The following is a 27,057-nucleotide window of genomic DNA, read 5'->3' as shown; positions in this document are numbered from 1 at the left end:
TGTCATTGTATGTGAGAAATGTATAGTTTAGTATTTACATCCTGAGTGTTCACTAAGTTTACTTTTCCATATAAATAGATGAAGAATTTGCCAGCAGATTTTCATGATCAGGGTTCCCAATTGTGCATGCATAAGGAGTCTTTTAAACTGCCTGTTGTTCCTCAAGTAGTCTTTACATGAAGTCACGTAGCCCTTAATTCTAATCCTAGGAAATTTATCCCAACCCTTCTTTCCAATTAGTTTATTTTTTAAAAACTTCCATTGAGATTTTTAACTGATGGATGGGAAAAAGAAGCATAAGCCCCAATGTGAAAAACTGTATAAAAACTATAAATGTGTGAAGAAGAAAAGGTGATTGGAAGTGGCATAGAAGTTCCACAAAGGAATTATTACATTCTGGCAGCAATCGTTTCCTTTTCTCCTCCTCATAATGATGTGTTGTCATTCCAGTGTATTTATGGTAGGGAAATCATGGTTGCTAAGAGTATTTGCAGTATGGAGAGTAGTGATTGCTACTAGGCATCCACACACATACACATTTAGTTGGTGGAGACTGAAGTGCTACCAACCCAAAACAAAATCATAAATGGGGTGGTTGTATGTTTTCCAGGCTGTATTGCCATGTTCCGGAAGTATTCTCTCCTGACATTTTGCCCACATCTATGGCAGGCATCCTCAGAGGTTGTGAGGTACCTGCCATAGATGTGGGCGAAATGTCAGGAGAGACTACTTCTGGAACATGACCATACAGCCCGGAAAACATACAACCACCCTGTGATTCCGGCCATGAAAGCCTTCGACAACACAAAATCATAAATGTGCCCACACTTTTTAAAATTATTCTGATAAACTACAAACATGAATCTCCTGATGTTTACAAACAGACCAAAAGGGTTGTCATGTGAGGAAAGGGTGATATTTGACTTTTTTCTCTCATGAATGGCTGGAGAAAAATAGAGAATAGACCAATGAAATGAGAAATATAATCTAAGGGTGGAAATGGGTGGCTTCCCTTGTTGCACCAGAAGCAATGGGGGGAAGGCGGCGGTCAACACTTCACCCCATGGGATTGGCTTACTGGTAAGCTGGATGATGTGGAGAGTGGGGCAACATGGGGCAACAATCCGTGGAGATTACGTGGCCTGTATGAAGAGGTCTCTAGTAAGAAAAAAAACATTTCTGGGTTCTGTTCTGATCTGCATTCAGCAGTTACCGTGGCCACTGTCCCAAACCCAGTTTGGAAGTGGATTACAAGTAACTGGCTCTGCTGCAGTGCACCTCCACAAATAGCCTCAGAGCCAGTGCGCTGCAGCAGAGCCAGTTCCTTTTAATCCACTTCCAAACTGGGTGATAGTGTCTGTGTAGAACTGCCCTTAAAAATCCTAGGAACAAAAAATAATAATAATTTCTTAAACATGAACTCAAGAAGACATAACATCATTTCCATTTCATGCTAAAAAGCATGGTAATTTGTAAGTTCAAATTACAGATTCTAGGCTAATGTGAAATGTCTTAAATCCCTAACAGTTAGTCGAAAACCTGTAACTGAAGAGGTTGAAAGAAGAGCCCAGATAATGGAGGAAGAACACCTTAAACGGGCCAGAGGTATTATTGAACAAATTGTAAATTACATGTGCTTAACAGAGAACCACACCATTAATGTATTTGCTTTAATATAATTGAAACAGAGCTGACTTCCACCAAGTTTACGGTATACAGCTATAGCACTTTGATACAATTTTTGCTGCCCTAATTACATCCTAACAAATGCTAGGATATGTAATTTATTTATTTATTTAGTAAAATGTTTAATCCTGCCTTATATCCAAAGATCTGATGAAATATTTAGAAGTCTATATCAGAGAGTTCTGGGGTTTCTCCAAACTACAAATCCAGGATTCCACAGGATGTTACCATGGCTGTTAAAGTCAAATTATTTTCCTATCTACCCCAGACAGTTTTTTTTAAAATATGATTGGTGACGGGATCTAAGGTAGGCACGTTTCCTACCAATAGTTCCCTAAACCTTTCGGTTGGGGATCAGTCTAGGGTGAAATAAAAAATAATTCTGTACGCAATGCATGTGTTCTAAAATTGATGTCTGTCTGTTTGTTTCAAATTTATCTTACCTTCCATGCTTTCAAATATTTACCACACCCTAAGAGTTAAACAAAAATTAATTTACTCTTATGGGGATATGTGAAAAATATGACTATGTTTTTATATGTTTCTCCACCTACAGTGGAAAAAATGCCTTTTAATTGATAGGTTGGACATACTCCCATCAAACAGCAGAAAAATATTAGCAGATAGTTAGGCCTTTGCATGATGCTAGTTCTAAATAAGGATGAAAAGGAAATTAATTTGATTCAAATGATCACACGAAAATATATATATTGCATCCTCTGTGACTAGCAATGGAAAAAAGCACAACATCCTTTAGAATTTCATACATGTGCAAGGCTTCTGATGAGGAATAAAGAAAAAAAATAGATATAGCCATGTGTACATTTTTTGGCATACAATTGAAGAATTCACACAATGTGTCATGCTACAGTTAAGATGGTAGCATTGTGGTGTCTGTCATGTTTTTGAGACTAACTATATGTATCTTTAAAGCTCCTGAAGTTCCACCACAGAAACCTGCACGAAAGCTGGTCCATGAGGAAGTTATAGAAAGAAAAGGTACATTTTATAGTTTCCTTTTTTGAAAAATATTTATGTATACTATCGCTACAGACTCATTGGGCACTGCGTCCACAAAGTTAAAAATTGTGCCCAGAGAATTCTTCCTGAGTTATTTTTACAGTATTTTCAATATTCATCTAAATACTATGTTCTATGGTATACTTCTGCCCCAAATATAATCAAATATTCACTGTTATCCACTGTTTCACGTCTCCATATAGGGTCATACCGTATAATGTCTTGTGTATGTTCACAACTCTATATGTATTGTCCATCAGTCATATTTTCTTAGAGGTTCTTCGGGGGGGAAATTCTTCTGTTTCTTCTTGGAAGATTACCATGTTTTCATACATTTATAGGTTATCAATGAGGATTTTTATTTCATTCCCTGGTACAAGGCTTAGTACACTGCATATAATATGTATAGGTCCATGTTTCAGAACAGTAAATTCATTGTTTACCAATTTTTTAAATTAAAAGTACTGAAATGAATGTTTGCCTTTAAAGTTCCAACAGAACAAAAATGGACTATTTCAGAAGAAAAGGTATCTGTTTCATACCACAGAGAAGAAGAATATACATATTCAGGTAGCTACTAATATCTTGCTATTTATTTTTCAACTTGACATCTAGTCTTGTTCAAAAATGTGCCTATTAAAATTTGTCTTGATTCAGTGGCATCTTATAGATATTATTCTTATTCTTATTCTTATTATTAATAATAATAATCATTCCTCTTTCCTCTCACACACAAGACTCAGAGTGGCTCACAATACTGAAAATAATACACATTATAATTTAAAACTTACAACCTATAAACATTACAATTAAACTTAGAATTGTTAAAAATAAATAATTAAATCATATAAAACCTTTGAAAACTTTAAAAATATTGAAACACTACACATCAACCCCCCCCCCCAGCTCATTCTTAAAAATTTTCTTCATTAAAAGCCTGACAAAATAGAAAGGTTTTAACCTGCCAGTGGTAGGACAACAGAAAAGGGGCAATTCTGGCTTCCCTAGACATCCCCACTAACTGTGCTTGCGATTGTGTTGGGACCAAGAGAAGGGCCTATCCTGAGGATCTCAGGAGCTGGGCAGATTCATATGAAGAGATATAATTTGCCAAATAGCCTGGATCTGAGCCATATAGGGTTTTATATGTCATAACCAGCACTTTGATATGTGCCCAACCTATAGCACTGTTGCAACAAGGGGTTCTGCACTCTCATTTAACAATCTGGCCATATTTCTTTAGAGCAGCTAAACACTCTTCAAAGGCAGCCCCATGTTAGAGTGTATTACAGCAATCCAAACGGGATGTAACTAAGGCATGCATCACCATAGCCAGCTCCGGCATGTTGAGGAATGGGCGCAATTGGTGGACAAGTTTTTACTGTGCAAAAGCACTCCTGGCCAGCACAGAAATCTGGGCCTCCAGGTTCAATGCCAAGTCCAGGAGTACCTCCAAACTGCGAACCTGTGTAACCCCATCCATCACAGACTGAATCCCAATAGTTCTGCGTTATAAGGAGTTCTCCCATGTGGATCAGTTACCACATTCTTTTTACTAGACACATTTATCAAATACTCATAAGCATTTTTCAGTATGTGGGAATAGTCGTAATTGAACTTGTGCACAGAACCTAATGGGAGCAAAAGTGCAACACTAGATTGAGGCAAGTTTATGTGTCATTATTTTATCTATCACTAGCTGTGCCCGGCCACGTGTTGCTGTGGCTAGGACTTAATTTTTCTTTTCTTTTTGTTGTATGAACATAGAGGCGTGGATGAGAGGTTGTGCTGTCAATTTTAGAGGTTGTGGGGCGTTTAGTTTAGTTGTTTTGTCTGGTGCCGTGATTCCATTACCCTTTTTTATATATAGATTGTTTTATATTTGTTGTGTCGTGTGCCTTCTAAGTTGTCTATGGCAACCTATGGTGACCTTATTATGGAGATTTCTTGACAAGATTTGTTTAGGGGAGGATTTGTCTTTTCTTCTGTCTGAGTCTGACAGTGTGACCTGCCCAGTGTCACCTAGTAGGTTTCCATGGCCAAGTGCAGTTTCAAATGCTGGTCTCCAGAATCATAGTCCAAGATCCAAATCACTACATCACTCTGCTTCTCAGTGTTTTAAGTAATACTTCTATGTTATCTGAAATGGAGTGCAAGTTCAACTTTAAATCTTTCAATTCTCTTTATAGAACCTGAAGAATATGAAGAGGATATTGCTTATGTTGAATATCCAGCTGAAGGTAAATTCAAGCTTATTTCACATCACCATGTTTGTAATATATGGTTTCATCTAAATCCTAAAAGCAGAAAGCTTGATTTGTATCATTTTTATTGGACTCATTTGTTGATTCTTCCCCAAATTCCTGAAACACTTGTACGGTTTAGATGATCAATAAATGTATGGAAAGGTGAGAGTTAGGACTGTACCTGCTATTCTGGCTCCGCTTTATAATAATTATAATAATAATAATAATAATCATCATCATCATCTTCATTTATACCCCGCTACCATCTCCCCAATGGGGACTCGGGGCGACTTACATGGGGCCATGCCCAGAACAATACAATTTGACAGAATATAAAAAGAGCAACAAATCATAACACATTGAACAATACAATAAATGATAATATACATTACAACGCAAAATCAGAAGAACAATAAAAACAAGGGCAGGCCACATGAACACTAAGTTAAAACTCGGAGTGAGAAAAGGAATAAGAATAAAAACCACAAAGAGTATCAGATTGTATACATTAAAACATAGAAGTTATGCACACAAAGCCTCTTTGTGGATGATGGACACTTTGAAACTGGAAACGGGGACAGCAGAAAGGAGTCTGATTCCTATGCTTCTACACATTCACTAAACATCTAAACATATTTATGTGCTATAATTCAGTGTTATTTAAGTACACATTTTCAGTCTCACATTTTTTTTTAAAGAACCTGAAGAATATGATGAAGAAAGGTTCTATGTGGAGGTTCCTGAAGTTAAACCACCTAAAGGTAACTTTTCCAATCCATGTGTTTATTTGTTTGTTTTTAGTATGTGAATTTCCCTAAACGTCTAATTCACAAAAATTGTTGTCTCTTTAGTCATTTTACACCCTTGTTCCTTAGACCTGGGTTGCATCTCTTAGCAAACCCCCAATCACTTTAACATGTAGTTTTAGTATAAGAAATACTTTAATTACTGTTATCTGAAAAAAACTTAATATCTTTAAAGTTCCTGAGGTTCGTAAGAGAGCCGAAGAAAAAGTTGCAATCCCTGTTCACAAGAAAGAAGAAGCTCCTCCAGCTAAAGGTAACTTATTCAAAAGAATAAGTTTATGTCAGACTTGTTTTCTGTTTTGGTATCATATTTTTCCATACAATGACAGGGCTGCCCTAAGTGGCTTTATTACTAACTTCTGTGGGCACTATAGTCTAATATTTAATACATGTTTGTTAAATAAAAAGGGGGGTTAGATTGTAATCGATGTGTTGTTTCTGTTGTGAATTGTGTTAGGTCATTAGCACATTCCTAAACTTTCATATCTGTGTGTCTTTAAAGTACCTGAAGTGCCAAAGAAACCTGTCCCAGAAAAGAAACCTACTCCTCCTCCAAAAGTGGAGGCTCCACCAGCTAAAGGTATATCTGTTAGGGGAAAGCATCTTGCTCATCCTAATTCTTTTACATTCTTTCCATCCATGAGTTACTTAAATAACTTTATTGTCCTTTGCAAACAATGGTTGTCATATCTTCTGTTGATTAATCCCAACTAAAGTAAATCCATTCAATCAATTATTGAATGGTAGGTCAAAATATAAGCCAATCCAATAAGCCAATATTTATGCGGAGAACACCCCACTAAACAATGGAGCAAATAATCATTGATTACATTTTGCCTTGTAATACAAATAATAATATCTTCTGTGTGTATGATGTTATGATTTGTATGTCTGCGTACTATGTCAAACCTTTACTAATCGAGGAACTTTTACATAGATGCATGTATCTGTAAAATGCCTGTACATGGAGCCGTGTTCTTGACTGCAGCAAGAAACCTGGCCTTTTCTGCTAACACAGACATCTTAATGAGATGCTTTCATCTCTCAGTTATCTCACATCTTAACTTCTCTGTGCTTTCGTTGGAATCTTTGGATACTGGACCCTAAATAAGAGTTTCAATACTAAAATACTTTTTTTTAACAATAATTAAGTACCAGAAGTACCGAAGAAACCTGTTCCAGAAGAAAGAAAACCAGCGGCAGTTGCAAAAAAAGAAAAGGCACCACCAGCTAAAGGTACTTATTTATCTAAAGATGAGAGTCTGTATTTTGTCTTAAAATGTCATCATATTTATGAGTTATCCGAATGAGTGTATATGACTGTTTTTATCTATCTGGCTACCAAAGCTAGCATGGAAATTTCTGTTTTTATGTGAATGTCAGAACTGGAGAGTGCCAGGAATGTTATCCTTATCCTCTAGGTGCTTGGTTGGGCCATTTCTTTGCAAACCACTCTAACATCTTCCTTCATGTCTCTATGTAAGCACTAACCTTTAGGTGTTTTTGATCATTGTCAGAGCCGGCCCTAGGTATTTTTCAAGTGTAGGCAAACAGAATTTTGGCGCCCCCCCCCCCCAAACCAACCACTGAAAAATAAAAGCGTTGGATAAGCGAAAATGTTGGATAATAAGGAGGGATTAAGGAAAAGCCTATTAAACATCAAATTACATTAAATTTTTACAAATTAAGCACCAAAACATCATGTTTTACAAGAAATCAACAGAAAAAGCAGTCTCGATTGCGCCCCCGTATGTTTTGCGCCCGAAGCGACCGCTTGATTCACCTCATTGTTGGACCGGCTCTGATCATTGTCAGATATCAATTCAATGTAATTCTGAAAATCTGATTTTAATATCTTTCAAGTACCTGAAGTACCAAAACCAGTCCCTGAGGAAAAAGTACATGTTCCTGTTCCTAAAAAAGTAGAACCACCAGCAAAAGGTATTGTAACATAGCTGACAAGCAGTTCTCCTTTTTTATTTTTTGTTCGTTTGTTTCAAATGTCATTTATTTGACAATTCTTGTGAACAGATCTGAAACACCTCAATAACTGTTTTTATGTTGTAATTGTTGTTGTTTCACTATAGTACTGTTGCTAAATTATATCTTCATGAATCTTGACTAAAAACAATGGTGTTATACTTCTAAGAGGTGCATTAGTAATACCAATCTTTTGTTATTTTGTCTATGTGTTCAACAGTTTAGTTGTGATTGAAGTATCTTGTCCGTCTTAGTGATCTCACATATTGAGAAACGTAGCTCCTACTTCACTTTGATTAGAATGTAATATTCTTAAACCCGATCTTTTTAAAGTTCCCGAGGCACCAAAAAGACCAGTTCCAGAAGAGAAAGTTCCTGTTCCAAAGAAAAAAGAGGTTCCTCCAGCCAAAGGTACATAATTAACATCTGGAAATTCTGGGGTCTAAATCTTAGCATTCTTTCTTTGTAATTTCTTCGCATTTGTATGTGTGTCTAGTCACACCACATTTATTTTTAATCTTACGCAGTCTATGTTTGTGGATGTCAGTGACGTCCATTATAATTATAATAACAACTACTACGTATTCTTATGTATGCTTCTTTTAAAATTATTAAAAGTACCTGAGGTGCCCAAGAAAGTCCCTGAAGAAAAAGTACCCCGGCTACGGAAAAGAGAAGAGGCTCCTCCAGCGAAAGGTATGCTATCCTTTAAAGCAAAACATAATGAGAAAAAAAGCCAAATCAAGCATGTGGGTTCTATTGCTCTACCATGTTTGTGATGTCCTGCATGTTTTTTTGTTTTTTTAAAAAAATAATCTCTTTTAAGTTTTATTTTAAGTACTTTTGTCTTGCCACTTCAGAAATTCTAAAACTTAACAATCTCTTTAAAGTGCCTGAGGTACCAAAGAAAGTTATCTCAGAAGAAAAAGTAGCCATTGCCATTCCCAAAAAAGTAGAAGCTCCTCCTGCCAAAGGTATGTTCTATTCCTTCCTTCCTTCCTTCCTTCCTTCCTTCCTTCCTTCCTTCCTTCCTTCCTTCCTTCTTTCTTTTTGGACAAAGCTACAATTGTTTTATTGTGCAAAAAATGTTCTGCTTTTCTCTTTTATGCTGATCATAATTTCTATCTTTTGCACTATGTCATATTTCTCGTAATAATTCAAGATATTGTTGTGTTATCATTGTGTTGATTGTTGCTAGGATGAGGGCAAATTTTGCTTATATGTCTGTTTTGTGGTTCAATATTAGCTTTTATTTTTGTGTCATGTTCTTTTTCTTTTCTTTTTATGTTGCCTTTTAAAGAGCAGGGTGCAGACTACTTGTCCCTTTTTGACCATTTTTGTTAGCTAAATTCCTAAATAAATATCTTCAAATAACCAGCATCAGACATCAGTCAATAGGGTAGGGAGAAAAAAAACTGGAAATATTTTTAAATTGTGAGGAACCATGTTTTCTGAGTGTTGAGAAATCCTGATGAGAAGAAACCGGACTGACAAGAATCTTAGCACTTGGGGGCTTGTTTTACACAAAATCTGCACGTGGGCGTTTTGCACAAAACAATTTTTTCTGCATAGAAAATTCTGTTTTCTATGCAAACGACCGCACACAATTCTTACACAGAATAAACCCTGAATTATGAATAGCCTTTGGCTTTTGAAGACATTCTTGCAGTGGCAAGAAAATTGAGAAAAATTCCTCATTGCTTCTTCAGGAAGAATTTTAGTTAAGAATTACATCCTTGTTAATTGGTAATGTAAATATTAAAATTAAAATTCCACATTATTTAATGTCTTTCAAAGTGCCTGAAGTGCCTAAGAGAGCTGTTTTAGAAGAGAAAGTCTTTGTTACAGAAGAAAAAGTATCTATTGCCATTTCTAAAAGAGTGGAATCTCCTTCTCCCGAAGGTATCTTACACATAATGGCAATTACAAGAGATGCAACCATCTAGAGGATCTCTTTGTTGTCATTAAATAAATGTCTGCTTGTTTTGCTGTTCACATTTTCCCGCTAACATAAACTGTTGTGATTGTATTGGTGTCTACTCAAAGAAATATATGTGTTTGAGTATTTGCATCCAAGGAAAGGTCTCAGACAAAGTATATTTTCCCAAGTCCTGTGATTTAACCAAGGTGATAAAAGACCACATGCCAGCTGGACAAGTTTAAGTCTTGCACCTAAAGAAATGTGAGGGGGAAATGTAGACATTTTGAAGAATATCTGCTCAGTGCTTACATTACAGTGTAATAAACAATGGAGACTATGCAGACTAAGTCTGGCTGGGTTTGTGCAAATGAAGAAATTATTTGTGGCAAAAATAGCTCTTCTTTTATTGATTCTAATCCATTACCTTTTGGAATTTCTACACTATTTATTTATTTTATTTATTATTTACAGTATTTATATTCCGCCCTTCTCACCCCAAAGGGAACTCAGGGCGGATTACAATGAACACATATATGGCAAACATTCAATGCCAACAGACAAACAACATATATAGACAGACACAGGGCATTTAACATTTTTTTTCCAGCTTCACGATTCCGGCCACAGGGGGAGCTGTTGCTTCACTGTCCACTAGTGGCTGTACTTCCTCATTCCTTTCCTCGTGTTTTGCTGGCAGTTTTATGATGTTGTAAATTAGTTAAATTAGCCTCCCGCATAAAGCGTACCTAAATTTCCCTACTTGACAGATGCAACTGTCTTTTGGGGCTGCATAGGTCAACAGCAAGCTGGGCTATTTAATGGTCGGGGGCTTAACCCGACCCGGGCTTCGAACTCATGACCTCTCGGTCAGTAGTAATTTATTGCAACTGGTTACTAGCCAGCTGCACCACAGCCCGGCCCATACACTAGAATGAATGCAGTTTGACACACTTTATCTGCCATGGCTCAGTGCTATGAATAATGGGAATGCTAGTTTTACAAGGTCTTTAACCATCTCTGCCAGAGAGTGCTTGTGTCTCACCAAACTACGATTCCCAGGATTCCATAGCATTGAGACATGGCAGTTAAAGTGGCATTCATTTTACAGTGTAAAATAAATACACCTTTTTTTCTATATAATGTGCGAATAAATAAATGAATATAATTTAAACCTACAGGGCATTCGTAATACGAAAAAGCCTTGTTTGCATGAATGTTCCACCCAAATTTCTCAAAGCAGCACTGTCCACCTTCATGACATGATAATAACACAGAATCCCAAAGATTAGGGAAAAGGCTCAGTAGAAGATATATCTTTGTAGTGATTAACTCTAGTTACTTTGCTGTTGGTTCTTACTTGCAGTGGGAAAGTTCTGACATTCTTACCACTGAAACTGATACCATGTATCTGACTGTGTGTGTATTTTTGTTTGTATGATCCCGTTAATGTCCTTTGTGTGCATGACTGTAACATCTAAATTGACAAGAAGTTTTACATGACTCCCTCCCACTCCCCAGACCAGTGTAAAGAAAATAACCTCCTCTTTCAAATGTCAACAGTGGAAACATGGCCTGAAGAAGTGGAGGAAGAAGAAAGAGAGGAGATTTCTTATGAAGAAGAGGAGGAGATTTCCTATGAAAGAGAGGAGGAAATCTCTTATGAGAGAGAGGAAATATCTTATGAGAGAGAGGAAGAAATTTCAGAAGTGTCAGGTATGCAACACTTGGAAAGATAACTAATACAGTTCATGCACTTTTGAAATGAAATACTTTTATGGTGCTTATAATATGATTAGCCTCATTTTGAAATATGTAGGTTGAATCTGAATTGAAGATTATTGAGTACATTTAAGAATATGATCACTATTTCCATTTTTAATGTCAAGAGCTCATAAATTAACCCCTGTTTAACAAAGTGCTGAACAACATTGTTTTAACAAAATCAACAAACGGGCATCATGGACTCGCCATTCCCATAATAATAATCCTTGCTGGGATCTGCATGAATTATTCGCTGATACATCACACAGTCCTAGACACTTGGGAAGTGTCCGACGTGTGATCCAATACAGCAGCCAGCACAGTGTCTGCTGTGGACTCATCTTGTTGTGTTTCAAATAATAATAATAATAATAATAATAATAATAATAATAATAATAATAATAATAGGACCCACCGGTGGCACGATGGTTAAACCCTTGTGCCGGCAGGACTGTTTACTGAAAGTTTGGCGGTTCGAATCCAGGGAGCAGGGTGAGCTCCTGTCAGCTCCAGCTTCCCATGCAGGGACATGAAAGAAGCCTCCCACAGGATAGTAAAACATCCAGGTATCTCCTGGGCAACATCCTTGCAGACAGCCAATTCTCTCACATCAAAAACAACTTGCAATTTCTTAAATTGCTCCTGACAAGAAGAAAAAAAATTATTTCTTACCCATGTCTCTTTGTGGCTCAACGCGGGTTACAGCATAACACAAAACACATACGATATTATAAAAATTCCATAAATATAAATATCTATATAAAAATACATATTAAAATACACAGAACAGAGATTAAATGCAAGACATGAGTTTAAAATTCATGCTTAAAACTCTTAAGTACCATCTCACTTTACATACAGATTTTAGAGTATAGGGCATGCCTGTATGGACATCCACATATTGATTTAAAATTCTGAACAAAGTTTACTTCTGTGGTAGCGTCGTTACAATTAATCTCTTCCTTTTTACTACTGTATGGTTTAAATGAGAAAGTCAAAAATCCCTCTAAAATTTTTGATATAAACAACATTAATATCGGAATAAAGACGCACCCACGTACACACATAAATAATAGTCACACAAATATGAAAGCCAGCATGATGGTGTAGTAACCAGAGTAATTGACTCTGTGTTGTGTGATATGGTCAAAAGAAAGGAAAAATAGATAAACTTGAAGACCTGGTTATTTATATGAGGCAAGCACATACATGCTTCAGTTGTGGGAAGGGATTCATAAGTTGTGGACATGTCTATCTGTTTTTATGGCCAATACAGAGTCAACCCTATATGTAGTGGACATAATGCAAGTTTTCCGTAGGGACTGAATCTGCTAGCACAGATTGCATATAGTAGGAGACTTAAGGAAGGAATGTGATTCTCCTACTGAATGTTTGTAGCAATTAACAATGGTGGTGGTGTAATGTGTGTTTGTGTGTGTGTTTCAACTTTATCTATATTCTTATGCCAGCATTCCAACTGGACAATCTTAATCCTATCTTTACATTGACAGAAGAGGCCTATTACACTGAGGAGATCGAACATGTTACTGTTGCTGAGGAAGTACCACCAGGTAATCTTAGCATAAAAGTGTAAATTCTTCAGTATGGAACTTTGATAACTGTTTGTCTCATAGTTCTTTTTGTTGTAGTGTTTGGAGTGTTATGGGCTCTTTTTTGTTTCTTTATTCATTGCCAACTGAGACCCAATAGCCATCTATATCGCTCTTGCTTGGTTGATTTTCAAAGACTCACTTTTGAACTGAGCCCAATTAATGGTGTAATACAGGGAGGCCAGGAAAGATAATCTCCTTCCATTGTCTACTAATGTAAATGTTTCACTAAGAAGTTCTCTGTGAAATAGTAATCCTGGATCCAACCCAATGGCTCATCTTGACTTTACGTTCTTTTTAAAGAAGAGCCTTCTACATATTTTTGTTCTGTGTGTCTGCATTTTTCAATATATTTTCTATTGGAAATTTGTGGCATGGGATTCAAGGTCACACATACACAAAAATACTGATCTTGGAATATTATTTCTGAAGTGCCAGCGGTCAGGAAGAGACCTGAACCAGAAAAGAAAGTAGCAGTTCCTGTTCCCAAGAAAGTGGAAGCTCCCCCTGCTCGAGGTATACATTTTAAAAGCTTGTTTTGTTTTGTTTTCCGTCATCTTATCTTGGGGGGCAGAAATGGTGACAAGGCGGATTGTAATCTCTTTTGCATTTAGCATTAACCATTACAATGTGTTTCTTCAATTAAATGTATGTGTCCCTGGTTATAAATATGTTCTTTCTTAATGGTACGAAAATTATATAATATTTTAAGTCCCCACATTTATCCTAATAGTTGAACTGACACTAATCTCTTTTTTTGCATTACGTGTGTCTTTCTTTAACCAATCTAGTTTGTTTATTCAATGAATGTGTGTGTGTGTAGTTATTAGTATTATATTATATTCTATAATATTTTTAAGTGCCCAAGAAACCTCCTCCTGAAGAACGGGTACCACCTAAAGTTAAAGAACCTCCACCAACCAAAGGTAAATTAAACTAAATACAAATCTTCTCAGAAATGAATTTTGTCTACGTATTGTTATGTATGGGTCAACTACACTTAGGATCCATTTGTGTTTCATGATCAAAAGTATTTTGATCATGTTTTGGGCTCTTTTTTTATTTTCTGTCAATGTTGTTGTCAATTCTTCAAACTCTTGTTGTCCCCTATGTATTTTATATACATTTTAAAATCGTATTTTTTTTAAAAAAGGACAAATTCTGTTCCAAAAACATTTCTAACCATTTGAACTAAATACTATGTCTTTACTTTTTATTAAAAGTGACTGAAGTCCACAAGAAAAAAGTAATCACTGAAGAAAAAGTATCTATCACTAAAAAGGAGGAGGCTCCACCAAAAAGAGGTATAGTGTTATTAATTCTCTAGGATAAATATTCTAGTTCAAAAATTGCCCCTTTCTTTGTCAAAGTGAACCACCTTTGCCCTTGAGAACACTTATAAAAAGCAATTTCTAGCGTGGGGTGGGGACAAATACACAAAAAAAGGAAAATATTTTGTGAAATTTGTGTGAAGTAGTTCATATGTCGTCTTGGTTTTATTATGTTAAATATTCTTTGCTTTCCTATTGGTTCTCAGTGTTTTCTTAGCAATCTTTCATTGTAACTGGATTATATTTGTCACAAGTTGAGTAATTCCAATTCCCTGATAAATAATATCTTTAAAGTGCCAAAGAAAGCTGTACCAGAGGAGAAGGTCCCTGTTCCAGTTCCAAAGAAAGAAGTGGCACCACCAGCTAAAGGTACATTAGCTTTCTCTTATTACATGAAAAAAAAAATCATAAAGCAGGAACGGGCACCTACTGAAGTTGTGAAGAGACATCTGGGGATTAAAAAAAAATCAAACTTTTTCAGAGATGTTCTTAACTCCTCTTTTTAAAAGGGGAGAATCTTAGTTACATTTCTACACCAAGTAGTTTAAACCTTGAAGTGCTTTGCACTATATATATGCTAAAAGTCATTGTAATGTCTTAAAAGTTAAAACTTGTTTATTTTTGATTGTTTTGTAATTTGTAATTTGTCTGTCTCCATAACAATGTACTGCTTAGTTTCAAGAATTTTAATTTCAATAGACACTTTGGTCTCACAACTACAGCAGCTGCCCTAAATTGATCTGCAACAACTCATTGCAATGCTTCAGCATATCGATTCTTTAGTCTGTAATGTCTTTTGCAAAAGTATTTGTGTTTATTTTTGTCAGTTTGTCATTTTCTTTAGATCTCTCTTCTGGGTCTTGTGTTTTATGTTTGTTACATTTCTCTGTGGTTGTTAAAAAGGTGGATGTGAATGCAACAAGCTTCTCTTAATGTTCTGCTATTTGTGTAGTTATAATCTTTTGTTTGGTTTCTGGTGAGCTTTATAGATACTATTTCTATTAGACATCTATATCATATTTATGCTATACGTTTTGCATAAATGATAGACAATGAGTTTATAACATAACCACTTCTTGGAAAGAACTCGTGAATTATTTAAGTGTTACATGGCGTCTGTAATATATGCTATATGTATATCTGTTTAATATTATGTTGCCATGTTGGTTTCCTTTATCAGAATAATTGTCTTGATGGTGTCTTAACTTTTGTCCATAATCATCTTGCTTAACCATCAGCACCAACACTTCACAGAGAATGGTTTCAAATCACAATATAATATTCCTATAATTACTATCTTTCAAGTGCCAGAAGCTCCAAAGACAGTTATCTCAGAAGAAAAGGTATCTATTGCTGTCCCCAAAAGAAAACCAGCTCCTCCAGAAAAAGGTACTTACACTTTGGATGAAGCTTCCCTATAGATAATTCAGTGTGCCAATACTCTATTAGTTCTCATATTCAAGATTGGAACCCCTCTTTCCTTCCACATATAATTGAGGCGATAGTACTACAAATGCTTCTCTTTATCCTTGTATTTTAGTCTTCAAACTAGGAGCTCATCACATGGATGAGGTCCAGCATTGTGATTTCTGTTACTGCTATTTTTTAATTGTTTTAGATTTTAGCCCTTTCTTGTAAGCCGTCCCGAGCCCTAGGGGAGTGGCAGCATATAAGTTTGAATAATAAATAAATAAATAAATTTGCCAGCCTCCATGGCGAATCGGGGCAGCAGCGGGGCAATTCTGGCACCCTGGCTGGCAGCTGATGCTTCCCCATCATATTTCTCACTTTGTATCACAATCAGTGTTTTCTAGACTTTATATTAAAGATAAATACTCTATTTTTAATAACAGCAGTGGAAGAACACTGGGGATATGCAGAGGAAGTCTCTGTTACTCTTCATACAGAAGAGGATGTTTCATATACAGGTATGATGTCAATCAGAAGAAAACAGATAGTCATAATACAGTTTAAAAATAGATTATCACTTCAGTTTGAGGGTTTTTATGAAGACAATGTATATTGCTCTTATATTAGAAAATTATTACATTTCTCAAGAAATCTAAGGCTTTACTATTATTTGTTTAACAAATACTAAATCAATACTGGAAGTGGCTTCACTTACGGATCCACAGACATGAAAAAGACCTTTTCTTCCATAAAAAGGGCTGAAGATGTTGAACTTGGGAATCTCTGTTAACAACTAGGCATTTTTTATTTATTTTTATATAAAGCACAACTCCTAAATGTTTGATTTTTGTTTAAGAAGCAAAATAGATTAACAGTATGACGTGCATAATATGTCAAAATTCTTCCTTCTATTTTTTCTGATTAATATGACTCCTGTTGTTGCAGTCTGTAAAGTTGATGGTTCCTCCCTCATTCAAGATAGTAGATTAATTTAGTTGCATTATAAGTTTTGAAGAGACAGCATTTAGGAAGAATATAGAAAAGTTGTACAGAAATTCAACAGCCCCAACATATATTTGCTATAGTAAATGCTAAATGGAATCCAGAGTTCCATTACTTCTACCTATCTTATTTGTGATAGCAATTTATACTGAGAGCACATATGTCTTACACTGAAAAAATAAGGATCGGTCCTTTTATTAAATTATCAATCCTCATTGAAATATGGAAACTTTCTGTCTGAGGTATTTCTGATTTTTGAAAGTTATTTACCTACATCTAGCTTCCAATATTCCACAAATCGTATTAATCATACAAATCTTATTAAACACACACATTCCACAAATCTTATTAAACACACACATGCACATGAAGAGTGCACCTGCATAAGAGCCTTAATCATTCTCTTCCCAATCTTTTTTTCATTTTGACTCTCAACACATGTATTTCTGTTGTGTTTCTTGCTGTTTTGTGTGGCCTTCTGTATGTGGCGTTACAAAAACTCTTAAATATAAATATACTATGTCTTTAAAGTTCCTGAAGAACCTGAGAGAATTACCAAAAAAGAAAGAATGCCAATATCAGTTACTGCAAAAGTGAAGAAACCCCCAGCTAAAGGTACATTTGATATTTTATCAGTATGTCTTCTTTATGTGCTATAAGTGTATGTTATGTGTTACTTCTGTACTCCTGAGTTCTTTTGTTTTAGCTTAATTCTTACATTACACTGAATTTTGGTTCTTAGTATTTGTGGCTATCTTAGCTAAGGCTCTTGAATATTCTTATTTTTAAAGTGCCAGAGGTTCGAAAGACTGTCATCAAAAAGGAAGTGGTTCACGTAAAAGTTCCCCAATACGAAGAGGAGGAGGAGGAAGAGGAAGTGGCTCCTCAGTACGAAGAGGAAGAAATTGCACAATACGAAGAGGAAGTCACCCGATATGAGGAGGAGATCAGCCACTATGAGCAGGAAGTAACACACTATGAAGAAGAAGTACCTCAATATGAGGAAGAGGAAGAGGTTCCTTATTATGAAGAAGTCCCTGAATATGAAGAAGAGGAAGAACTCCCTCCTCCACCTCCCCCAGTTAAAGGTAAATGCAGCTTTCAAATGCACTGACATATACGGCTCTTTACTCTTATATTAGAAACTTGTTTTCTTTTGGATTTAGTTTCTTTGGCTTTGATTTGTCATTAACATTTTGATGATACTTCAAGTGATGTATGGTTTGGCAATCATACTGTATTTATGTATAGCTCTAGTAAACATTGTGAATATTTCGCTACATTAAGAATGTTCTAAAAACATGTCATCATTAAGGGGGAACTCAAATTCTTACTCTTTGTCTCCATGCTTAATGAACCATCTAATTAGCAAGTCAGCTCCTTTTGGAAAACTTGGAATATGATCTGACATATTATTATTCAGCTATTAATCCCATTGAATCAAATAGGATTTTTCTCCCAGATATATGTATATATGTGTGTATGTTGACAAGCCAGGTATATCTTAGCTCTGCACTCAGCAGTAGCAAAAGGGAATGGGATCAATAATTAGATGACTAGCATAAGAAGATGACAGCCAACACGCAGTCAGCAGTCATGTTTTGTGGTCTCTCCACTCACTGCTGCCTCAATAGAACTGGCAGCCACCACTACTGCCATCCACACCACTGATAATTTCTCTAACTTCCTCCCTATGTGAAAGAGAAAGGCGTCTTACTACCCATTAATGTTCAGACTATTGGCTGTTGATGATGCTGTTTTTATGTTATTGTCTTCTTGTAATGTTCTTGATTTTATTGAGATATGTTTTAATCTATGTTCGGTTTTAATCTTTGTTGGATCAGGTTTGTCCCCATGTAAGCCACTCCGGGTCCCTTCGGGGAGATGAAGATGGGATAGAAAAATAAAATTATTATTACTATTGTTATTTATTTATTTATTTACAGTATGTATATTCTGCCCTTCTCACCCCGAAGGGACTCAGGGCAGATCACAATATACACATATATGGCAAACATTCAATGCCATTAGACAAACAACACACAGACAGACAGACACAGAGGCTATTTAACTTCCCAGCTTCTGGCTTTGTGAGGGTATGCTCAATTCCGGCCACAGGAGGAGCTGCTGCTTCATCATCCACTGTGATGACCAGTCCTTTTTGATGGAGTACTTCCTCATTGGATGTTGTAAATCAGTTAAATTAGCCTCCCCGCATAAGCAGTTCCTAAATTTTCCTACTTGACAGATGCAACTGTTTTTCGGGTTGCTTAGGTCAACAACGAGCAAGGCTATTTTTTATTTTAATTGTCAGGTGCTCACTCCGACACGGGCTGGCCTCGAACTCATGACCTCTTGGGCATAGTGATTTATTGCAGCTGGCTACTAACCAGCCTGTGCCACAGCTCGTCCCTATTATTGTTATTATTCTCTGCACTGCGATTTCACAAGATTCTGTATTGCGAAGGGGGAATGTGACACCCTTCTGCTTCAGTTGCCATCAGATTTTGTGATGACTGAAGCAGGAACAAATTCAGTGGCTGAAACCAAATTTTGGCGGAAATACCAAAATATCAGTCCAATGGTAGTGTGGTTCCTAGGTGCTGCAACACTGGGACATTGCCCTTATCATCTCAATTTTTCCTTCATTCTTGTCATGCAAGCTCCCACTTCTGCTCCCACTGTGAGAGTTCCTCTTTTTTTCTTATCCAGCCCCCATTCTCCATCATATAAGGCTATCCAAATTCATCAAAAATATTAGAACCCCAATTTTTGATCAGCCCAAAGAGCCATTCAGTGAAGCATTCTGTTACCACAGTGGCCGGACATCAATGCAACAGCATTTTCCATTCAAGTTACCCACCAAATGTCTCACAGAGCCTGTTGCAAGTATACCCTACCCATTGTTATAATGGAGTCTTGCCACTATCACGCCTTCAAGTTCACTTATTGTAGGAACAAAACCCTTAATGTTTTGATACAGCTGTCTGTCTGCTTACAGTTTTGAAATACTTTTGTGTGTCGACATTTCTTTCAATACAATTTGCTATCTTTAAAGTTCCTGAGGTACCCAAGAAGAAACCTGTTGTTGAAGAAAAGGCTCCTGCTGTGCCTGTTCCCAAGAAAAAGGAAGCAGTGAAAGGTACATGATGTCTTCATTCATATTCTTGAATCCTTTCCCTTCCCCCTTTCATTAAGATTCTTGATCTAAGACCATTGGTTGAGGGGAGTATCAAAAACCCCTAAACCTGTTTGTAGTAGAATATTTCTGTTTTAATGTGGTGTGGATGTTGTGGTGTCCTTATCAACAATCTCAAACTATATCTTTGAAGTGCCTGAAGTGCCAAAGAAACCTGTCCCTGAAGAAAAAGTGCCAGTGCCTAAAAAGAAAGAAGTCCCACCAGCTAAAGGTAATCAATTGGACATTTGCTATGCGCAGCTATTTAAGCTTAACTGCCCTGATACCTTTCTGCACTGTTAAATCTTCTTCTTTCCAATATCTCCTTTTATATCTGTTTCATGTTGAGAAAGATTGTTCCTCTTCCTTCAACTGTCTCCTTTTATATCTGTTTCTTGTGTCTGGAGAAACTCTTCTGTCTCTTGTGCCAAAACAAATTGTCATGTATTGATATCTTTCCATCTAAGTGCCCGAAGTGCCTAAGAAAGTGGTCCCCGAAGAGAAAGTACCTGCTCCAGTACCTAAAAAAGTCGAAGCTCCTCCTGCTAAAGGTACATTAAATTTGTGACACATCCTCATTATACTTAGTACTAATTGAGCAAGATTATGAAAAATCATTCTTGTTATATTCAATCAATAAAAAACAAAACTCTTGTGTTTTGAGAAACAGCTATTCTGTAAGTCTCCCTGACACTATGTGATTCAGATGCAAATAGCTTAGGCAGATTTGCTTTTGACTCGTTTGCTCTGTTACATTTCAAACTGGGAAGAAGTAGAAATACTAAAAACAAATTGCACATTAATGTCTTTAAAGTGCTGAAAAAACCTGTGCCAGAAGAAAAAGTACCTGTTGCAGTTCCTAAAAAACCAGAACCCCCTCCACCCAAAGGTAACTGAAATTTTGCATTCCAAATATAAAATTCTATGTATGTGTGTAACATACAGATAAGTGCCTAATAGTTTAAGGTCCAAGATTAACCATGCTACAACATCAGGTGCAAACAGCTTGGCAATCATAACTCTCTAGACATTGATGTTATTCATGTTTTGTCTTTTGCTGCTTTAAGTTCTTTCTGTTTGTGAAATCATCTACAAAGTCAATTTCTTAATATCTTTAAAGTGCCCAAGATACCCAAGAAAGAGGTGTCAGAAGCCAAAGTGCCTCTCACGGTGCCTAAAAAGCCAGGGCCTCCACCAGCTAAAGGTATATATCCACACATCAAAGCAATCTTCTCATGTATTTGTTCAAATCTTTTTAAATGTGGTCCTTGTGTATGATCGTCAACTCTTTCTATTGTGGTCTGTTTGATTGTTTGTGACAATACACCGATAAATCACTTTCTTCAAATTACATCTTTGAAGTGCCACCAAAGGAGCATGTCCCAGAAGAAAAGGTACCTGTTTTCGTATCTGAAGAAGAAGAACCAATACCGGCAAAAGGTACAGCAACTCATAATAAAGCTTCTTGTGAAGCAAACTCATTTTTGTTTCTAAAGCAGAGACATTATTTACTTCTTCTAAAACTATGGAAATTCCTCTCTATTTATTTGTTGATTCATATTTCCTTATGTTTTATTCAGTACTAAAGCCCACTAAATTCAGTGGAGCTTACTCCAACTGAATGATTGTAGGGATGCAGACCCAATTTTAACAGTAGCCTCAACCTTCCTTATTTTGGATTTTCTTGATCTTGCTAATTTCTTGGCATTGTTGTATATATGTTTTAACATGATTTTTTTAAAAAAATACATACAAGTATAATAGTTTCTGAACACAGCTTTCTGCAGCTGTTCCTAAAACAAAGGCTGGAAAGAAGTGTAGAATTAGTTCTGTAAACATGAAGGGTTTTTAGACTGCAATCTTAGGCATGTATACCTGGGATCAAAGTGTTTTTGGGGGGATTAATTACAAATTAGTTGTAGAATGAATGATTTGCTGATAGATCAAAGCAGGACTGGGAAGGGACCTTTGAGAACCACCACAAATCAGTGTAGACCATGTGGGGGTAGATGGACTATTGATCTGACTAAGTATGACCTCATCAGATGGGGGGGAAATCAATGGTATTCCCCACTTCTCCGCCCCTTTAAGGATAGAGCCTGCCAGGTCCCATTACATGATGTATTACTACTTCCAGTGGGGCCGCGAAGTGGAGCATGCTGCTGATGCGGCAACACAGAACACTTCCTATTGTTGTGTTTTATATTGCTATTGTTTTTATTCGGGCTTGGCCCCATGTAAGCCGCCCTGAGTCCCCTTTGGGGAGATAGAGGCGGGGTATAAAAATAAAGTTGTTATTATTATTATTATTATTATTATTATTATTATTATTATTATTATGTTATCTTGGAGCAATGGGGGAAGCCATAAACTCAATGGTTACCCCCGTGGGATTGCCCTACTAGTAAGCAAGGTGATGTAAGGCATGGGGCATTGGTCCCCCCCCCCCCCCCGATAACAACTGTCAGATTTGTCATGATACGTGACAATTCCAGCGGCCAGTATGAAGGGGTACTATGTCTGTGGAAGTTACTATCAAGTTAATATTGCACTATATTGTTTATCTTGAACACCAGACTTTCATGTCACATGGCAAACTGCTTCTGAAGCTTCATGGAGTTTCATAAGTAGTTTTGTGATATCGCATGCACGGAAGAAAGGGTGGTTATTCTACAAAAATGTCATAAATTCCACTAGGGTCATGCATGAGCCTGATGAACCCCTACCCTGTATTCTCTTGAAAATGTTTGCCCACTCCCTGTTGATCTAAGTTAAATAAATTAGTTAAATACTAATTAGTTAAAGACAAAATCCTTAATCTGAAAATATATGTTTAAAGTCCCAGAAGTTCCAAAGAAAGTCCCAGAAAAGAAAGTTCCTGTGACTGTTGCCAAAAAAGTGGAGCCTCCTCCTAAAAAAGGTACATTAATTCATATGTACAAAGAATTAGTTCTTCATCATCTTTCCCTAAACTGTACTAACAATCTGACCATCCAGGTAAAACAAAAATCTTGCTTGCCACTGCTTTCAGTGGAATTAGAATGACCATTTATGTGAAATATTTCATAACTGTGTGTTGTGAAATAATTATCTGTCAGTTCTGTCTATTTCTTGACTGGAAATCCCTTTGCAAATTTTGATGTGGTGTTTTGTTCACTAAGTTCTTTAATGGCTGCTTCATCGTCCTTATCATGTTCAACTAATTTCTTGCCTTTGGCACACAGCTTATTGTCGTTTATGCTCTTTCTTGTTTTTCAACTTTATGTGAGAACTCCGATTTGAAAAATAGATTCTTAAACCACTAATATATCTTTTAAAGTGCCTGAAGTTCCTAAACCTGTCCCAGAAGAGAAAGTACCTATACCCAAAAAGGTGCCAGCTCCTCCCAAAAAAGGTACTACCAATCTTTACAACAAATCATAAAAACATTATTTCATGTTTTAGCAATTGTTTGTATTCTTCAGTTAGGTGTTAAAGCATCTTCATAAATCATTCAAACATTGTGATGTCTAGTAAAATTATTTACAATGGCTTGTGATCAGATTCCTAAAAAAATTTAATATCTTTAAAGTGGCTGAAGTTCCAAAACCTGTCCCAGAAGAGAAAATGCCTGTACTCAAAAAAGTGCCAGCTCCACCACCAAAAGGTATATATTCACCTATATAATATATGGAAACATCTATCTTATGATTAACCAATGATGTCTGTTACTCTATTAACTAAGAACTCAAGCTAAGTTTAACTACGCAGTTTGTGTATTTGTGTCATGCTGTATGTCTGTACAATAGTATGATCCTATAGTTATGGTCTTGTTGTTTGACCGATGCTGTGCCAAAAGTTAAAGTGGTGTTATGTCTTTCAAGAACCGGAGGAGCCCAAGAAAATTGTCATTGAAAAGAAGGTTCCTGCTGTTCCTCCTAAAAAAGTAGAGGCACCGCCCGTAAAAGGTACAGCTCTTCTTACCTGTGTTAATCCATTCTTCTTCCGTGTCTCTAAATTCTGTTTTTTGTTTTGTTTCGCTTTTAGTCTGTGAAATATATGTGAAGCAATTTATCTCATGCATAGTTGGCAATGTTTCCATGGTATATTGTATATGCTTCTTTCTTATTCACATCTTGCCTAGATTCTTTCTTATTCATGTCTGCCTAAATTCTTTCTATTTATATTCTGAAACAGTTATGCATTTGTAAAGTCATTACACTACTTAAGATGAAAAAAAGAACTCTAAACAATGCTCTCTCTGAATGTCTTTACTGTATCGTTTTCTGTTAATATCTTCCGGCCTATTACAGCTGACAGTTTTATTTTAGTGTAAAGATCCTCTTTTTATTCCAATTTTGAATAACATCTTGAAACTATTTCATATCTAAAATGAATTTATTTACATTGGTGTGCCTTTTTTGTTAAAACCTGTTTTTGAAATAATAATAAAAAGTTAATAATATCTTCAAAGTGCCTGTAGTGCGTAAGAAGCCCGTTCCTGAAGAAAGACTTCCTGCTCCCACTCTTGAAAAATACGTTTACGAAGAATATGAGAAGTATGAGGCCTATGAAAAGATTGAGGAGTTCCTGCAGGTAGAAGAAGGTGAGGAACCAGAAGAATATGAGGAAGCTCCAGAACCTGAAATATATGAAGAAGTGGCAGAACCCGAGGTCTATGAGGAAGCTCCAGAAGAACCAGAAGTTGAGCAATACGAGGAAGCTCCAGAACCAGAAGAATATGAGTATTATGAAGAGGTTCGGGAGACAAGGGAGATCGAAGAATATGAAGAGATGTATGAGGTTCCACCTGCAATAGGTATATCAAGTCTTCTTTTATTTGTTCTTTGTTGTAACCAAACTCTGTGATGAACTTGCTAATTTGGTTTATTTGCAAATAACTAAGAAGTCATTCATAAAATGTTTTTCAAGTGCCTGAACTACCTAAGAGGGCCATTCCTGAAGAAAAAGTTCCAATTTCTGTACCTAAAAAGGAAGTTCCACCAACAAAAGGTACATAAGCTGATAAGCCTATTCCTGTATGTAAGCTTAGATACCCTTTTATAGGTGGCAACAATAATTACATTTCACTTTTCACTTGCCATCAAAGTCACGGATGGGGTAATAGATAAAGCAAGATTGATTTTAATAATGTGCTAATTGGTCTAACCGCATATAGCAATTTTTTCATAACACTTGAATTAAAATATTAAAACATTAAACAATGTTTCACAATCAGGCAAAAATAAAAAGAGGGAGCAGACGGAAAGCCCATGACTGCAAATAAATGATATTTTATTTATTAAATTAGTTGGTATTTATCTCCCATAGTTCATACTAGAGTTAACCTAATCTAATTCTAGTTAATCTGAGGGGTTTGGATTCAAATTGCTGGGTTAAGAATGCACACTAATTGAACCTCTTGATTTGGGGGGGGGGGGGGTACAATAATAATAATAATAATAATAATAATAATAATAATAATAATAATAGCAACTTTATTTATAACCTGCCTCCATCTCCCCAAAGGGACTCGTAGCAGCTCACATGGGGACCAAGGTCAGAAGTCAAAACAGATAAAAATTAAAAACACAACAACAATATAATTAAAACAGTCACGGCTAAGTTAAATATTCATAAACATTGAGGCTTGAATGTAAAGACCTCCCTCGACTGTGGTACTCAAACGCACTTACATGTTTGCCAACAAGTTTGCCAATTTCCCCCTTTGTCTGAAGCCACCTTCAAGCATGAAAACTGAGGCCCCATCTACACTGCCATATAAAATCCAGATGATCTGCTTTGAGCTGGAATATATGTCAGTGTAGAGTCATATAATTCAGTTCAGAGCAAATAATGTAGATTATCTGCTTTGATAAAATGGATTATATGGCAGTGTAGATCCAGCCTGACTCCTGAGGTTTGGTTGTTTGTTTGTTTTTCAAAATGACTTTCCAGGAGATAGAGCTGAGCAGTTGAGACCCAAGCCACTTGAATGTTTGTATTCATGTTTGATGGCATATTTAGCAGTTCATGCACACAACCTTAATCTGGAAACAGAATCCCCTTCCACACTGCCATATAACTCAGATTATCAAATCAGATAATCCACATTAACTGCTTTGAACTGGATTATATGAGTCTACACTGCCATATAATCCAGTTCAAAGCAGATAATCTGGATTTTATATAGCAATGTATAAGGGGCCAGGGACAGATGATTTTTGTTGGGAGATTGGACATGAGCTTTTTTATACATTGCCTGCTTTTAAGTTTGTTCATCTTTTTTCTCTCTTTCTTGAGTTTGTTTGTAACATCTTCAGACTGTTTTGCTTATTGTTGCACTTAATTCTTAATGCAAAGGATGAATCACTCTTTAAAAAAAAAATCAATGTTTTTAAAGTGCCTGCAGTGAAGAAGAGGCCAGTCCCAGAAGAAAAAATACCTATTGCTGTTCCTAAAAAAGAAGTGGCTCCCCCACCTAGAGGTACATTTGTTCTTCGCTATCATTTTGATGCAAGTTGCTTTAACTTGAATCTTTTCATCTTGTCTCGCTATGTTTTGTGTGTATGTGTCATGAACCTTCATTTGTATGTGTTGATTATATGTGTCTGTGCGTCCACTATATGTGAACTTACGTTTGATGTTCTCCTCTAAGATTTCAAAATCAATAACTAAAAACAAGTCCTCTGTCTTTAAAGTGCCCGAAGTGCCAAAGAAAGTGGTTCCTGAAGATAAGGTTGTGCCAAAAAGAAAAGAGCCTCCGCCACCTAAAGGTAGATTCAATACAGAAGGGGAAAATGTTAACTTTCTTATATTCTCATAACTTCAACACTAAAGTTATGACCTGGAAACATAGCCAAGCATTGTAAATAATGGTCCAAAACATAGAGGGCCAACGGTTCTTCATACATGTATGAACAAAATACTCTAAGCCAGTCAGGAAACAGTTACAAAATGTGTTATTTTTTAAGATCAATATTTTTTCAACATAAGAGTATATAGTTTTAAAATGTCTTACTAGATAGCCAGATAATAAATAAATAGATCACTATCCATGAAACAGAATATCATTCACAGTGAAAGAAAATTATTATTTCTAAAACTGTAATAATGAAAAGACAAAG

The 27,057-nt window shown here is 36.2% G+C and overlaps 1 protein-coding gene across 1 annotated transcript in view; it reads left to right on the top strand.

Moving 5' to 3' along the window:
• ttn (titin) overlaps nt 1-27,057 on the top strand; it is a 331,374-nt gene that overhangs the window by 144,961 nt on the left and 159,356 nt on the right. The window contains exons 111-118 of the mRNA XM_062969136.1: nt 22,791-22,871; nt 23,271-23,345; nt 23,523-23,597; nt 23,815-23,898; nt 24,405-24,749; nt 24,863-24,943; nt 26,334-26,417; nt 26,632-26,706. Coding sequence (XP_062825206.1) covers nt 22,791-22,871; nt 23,271-23,345; nt 23,523-23,597; nt 23,815-23,898; nt 24,405-24,749; nt 24,863-24,943; nt 26,334-26,417; nt 26,632-26,706 — 900 coding nt within the window. The remainder of the gene's footprint in view (nt 1-22,790; nt 22,872-23,270; nt 23,346-23,522; nt 23,598-23,814; nt 23,899-24,404; nt 24,750-24,862; nt 24,944-26,333; nt 26,418-26,631; nt 26,707-27,057) is intronic.

Source organism: Anolis carolinensis, chromosome 1 (assembly GCF_035594765.1).
Source record: "Anolis carolinensis isolate JA03-04 chromosome 1, rAnoCar3.1.pri, whole genome shotgun sequence".
Taxonomy (NCBI): Eukaryota; Metazoa; Chordata; class Lepidosauria; order Squamata; family Dactyloidae; genus Anolis; species Anolis carolinensis.
Note: the sequence above shows the minus strand (reverse complement) of the source record. Positions and strands in the feature narration are given on the sequence as shown.